Source organism: Callospermophilus lateralis, chromosome 2 (assembly GCF_048772815.1).
Source record: "Callospermophilus lateralis isolate mCalLat2 chromosome 2, mCalLat2.hap1, whole genome shotgun sequence".
Taxonomy (NCBI): Eukaryota; Metazoa; Chordata; class Mammalia; order Rodentia; family Sciuridae; genus Callospermophilus; species Callospermophilus lateralis.
Window position 1 is genome coordinate 104,457,142 of NC_135306.1, and position 3,155 is coordinate 104,460,296.

At 41.2% G+C, this 3,155-nt stretch overlaps 1 protein-coding gene across 1 annotated transcript; it reads right to left on the reverse strand.

The window, feature by feature from the left end:
* Positions 1 to 1,006: 1,006 nt before the first annotated feature.
* LOC143391094 (olfactory receptor 10G9) lies at positions 1,007 to 1,942 on the reverse strand. The gene has a single exon (XM_076843656.2). It carries the CDS (start codon positions 1,940 to 1,942, stop codon positions 1,007 to 1,009), a length of 936 nt encoding a protein of 311 aa, XP_076699771.2.
* Between the last annotated feature and the right edge of the window lie 1,213 nt (positions 1,943 to 3,155).

The following is a 3,155-nucleotide window of genomic DNA, read 5'->3' on the forward strand; positions in this document are numbered from 1 at the left end:
CACACTTCTGTATCAACAGAATAAAATGCTGTAGAATTTTAGTGGATCTAAGGAACAGTTTGAGGAGAACTGAAATTTTAAAATACTGAGTCTCAAATCTATTAGCACATTATACTTCTCCACTTCCTCAGCAGTTTTTGTATTTTTATCAAAAGTGTTTTGTTAATTCTATTGTCAGAGTCTTACTTACATTTATATCCTGATAAAGGTTTCTTAACCTCAGTATTGTTTATCTTTCAGGAAAGAAAACTGTTTTTCTGGAGTAACCCTGTACACTGCGAAATAAACTAATTCCCTGACTTCCAAATACCAGGTGCCAGTACCTATGACATTCATAAATACCTCCATGCCTTGCCAGATGATACTGGTGAGGCAATACTGCCTGTCTTGGAAGCCATGGCTCTAGATGTAGAATAGATATCTAACTATCTTTAGTTTTAGCAAACTGCCAGAAATGATAATTTCTTACATCATTTTACAGTTACAGATCATACATTATTGTTGCTGTATATAAATCCATATGTGAATATTCAACATCTTAGTTTTAATTCAATTTTGGATGAGTACTTAGTTTCCTATTTTTTTTATTTAGTTCTGGGTGGACACAATGACTTTATTTTTGTTTATTTATTCTTATGTGTTCCCGAGGATTGAACCCAGTGCCTCACCCGCACTAGTCAAGCACTCTACCACTGAGCTACAACCCCAACCCCTTAATTTCCTATTTTTGCCTACTAAATATATTATTTCCATAAATCATATTTTTATAAAGATATAAATATACACATACATACATAGCAATAAGGAATTATCCTTAGGAAACATAATTTAACATATTGTAAGCCTTCATTTTGAGTGTATATTTGGAGTCTTATAAAAAGAGACAAACACAAAGCAGGGAAGACTTAAAAAAATTTGAACAGCTATAGCCACAGAAAAACATGATCTTTCACAACTAAATTAGAGTAGTGATCTTGAAAAAGTGAATGTTTATATTTCGTAGCATTTACTGGCTCTGAGAATAGGCCACTTTGTCCTTCAGCTTCAACAGAGCTTTCTTCACCTCCTTGTTCCTCAGGGTGTACACAACAGGGTTAAGAAGAGGTGTCAGCACAGTGTAGAAAACAGCCACAACCCCATCCATGACGTCCCTGGAGCCAGGTCTCAGGTAGATGAAAACACAAGGCACAAAGAAACAAAGGACCACGATGCAGTGGGAGGCGCAGGTCTGAAAGGCTCTGTGTCTGCCCTCTGAGGTGCGGATCCTCAGGATGGAGCAGACAATGGACACATAGGACAGCACTATCAGCAGAAAGCAGCCCGAGGCCACCACCCCAATGTTCACAAAGATGACCATCTCATTGGCCGAGGTGTCTGCACAGGCCAGCTTGAGGATGGGTGGAGCATCACAGAAGTAATGCTGGACCTGGTTGGGCCCACAGTAGGGCAGGCGGAACGTCAGGGTGGTCTGGACCGCAGAGTGCAAGGAGCCACTGAGCCAGGTGCCCGCGGTCAGGAGGGCACACACTCTCCCACTCATCATGCTGGAGTACCTGAGCGGGTAACTGATGGCCAGGAAGCGATCATAGGACATGACCGTGTAGAGGAAACACTCGGTGCTCCCCAGGAAGTGGAAGGAATAGAGCTGGGCCACACAGCTATGGAAGGAGATGGCCCCACCTCCCGGGGTGGCCAGGGTCATCAGCATTTTGGGCACCGTGACAGTGGAGAACCACATGTCAATGAAGGACAGGTTGGTGAGGAAGTAGTACATGGGGGTGTGGAGGTGGGACTCCACCCTGATCACCAGCAGGATGAGGAGGTTCCCCAGCACAGTGAGAATGTAAATGACCAGGAAGAGGCCAAAGAGCATGGTGTCCAGCGCTGGAGCATGGGGAAGGCCTGTGAGGAAGAACGTTGTCACAAGGCTCCCGTTTGACATTTCTTACTTCCCAGTGGACACATGAAGAGAATCCAGCCTTTAGCATTTCATTGAGAACTGAGAATCCGTTCTCCATGTGGGAATTGCACAATCCATCTTGGAATATTCCAGCGTTGTAGTGAACTTTGCTTGTAGTAAAGCTTTGGTAATTGTGTTGGGATGATCTATCATCTCTGTCACATCCACGTGCATACATACAAATACACACAAATACTTAGGAGGAAGAAAAGAGAAAAATCATTTTATTAGATTTCTTTTGATGAATTGTAAATTACAGCCCACTTAATGACATAAATCATATAAATTTATTTTTTAACTCTGTTTGCTAGTCATGTCATTTGGTGATGGATCTCATGGTCTCCAGGTATTAACTAGGATGCAATCTCCTCTGAGGCTCAGGATCTTATTCCCAGCTTTTTAAAGTAATTGTCATAATTTAAGTCTTTGCAGTTTAGGATGTGTTCTAGATTTTTTTCATGGTTTTGGCAGGGCACAGCAATTTAAGCTTCGAAAAGCCACCCCAGGTTCTCAGAGGTCCTAGCCACCTGGCCTTCTCAAATTATTGCAGTACCTTCTTCAAAGCCAGAAGGAGAATCACTCTCCTGTTGCTATGTCATTGTGTCATTTATTGATCACAGTCCATCACATGACACACTGTAGTAGCAACAGACAATGTTCCTATGTTAGACATGCCATCATATTCAGAGACCTGCGGCTCATTCAAAGATAGGTGATTAAACAGGGAGAGTACCCCAGGCAGAATGTCTTGCAAGTGGTTTGGATTCTAACTAGCATGTTCTATTTTCTCTCCAAGTTTCATAGGGAAATAGAGACAAAGACTTAATTCTCATTAGCAATGAATGTTTCTTAAATTCACAGTATACTTAAATAATTTTCTAGGTTCCTCATATGTTATCTGACATCACCAACATCACCTAGCTCACTGCAAAATTACAGACACTAAATAAGATGATACATGTAAAGAACTTACTGCATGGTTTGGCATGTCATAACTGTTCAACAAACTGTAGTAGTGATCATGTCACCTTGTGCAGCTTTACTGCACAGTTGCATTTTTTATGTTAGATAGAAAGAGAATAAGTAAATTTTCTGTGCTTCCTGAAGCAACTTCTCAATTTCAAAGCTAGTTCTTGGAGAAGTGTTCATCTTTGGTTGAGTTTCTGCAGTCACCATTACCACCTCCTTATATAAA

What these genes read in the sequence shown, in the direction of transcription:
- LOC143391094 (XM_076843656.2), bottom strand. Translation starts at nt 1,942, where the DNA reads ATGTCAAACGGGAGCCTTGTGACAACGTTCTTCCTCACAGGCCTTCCC.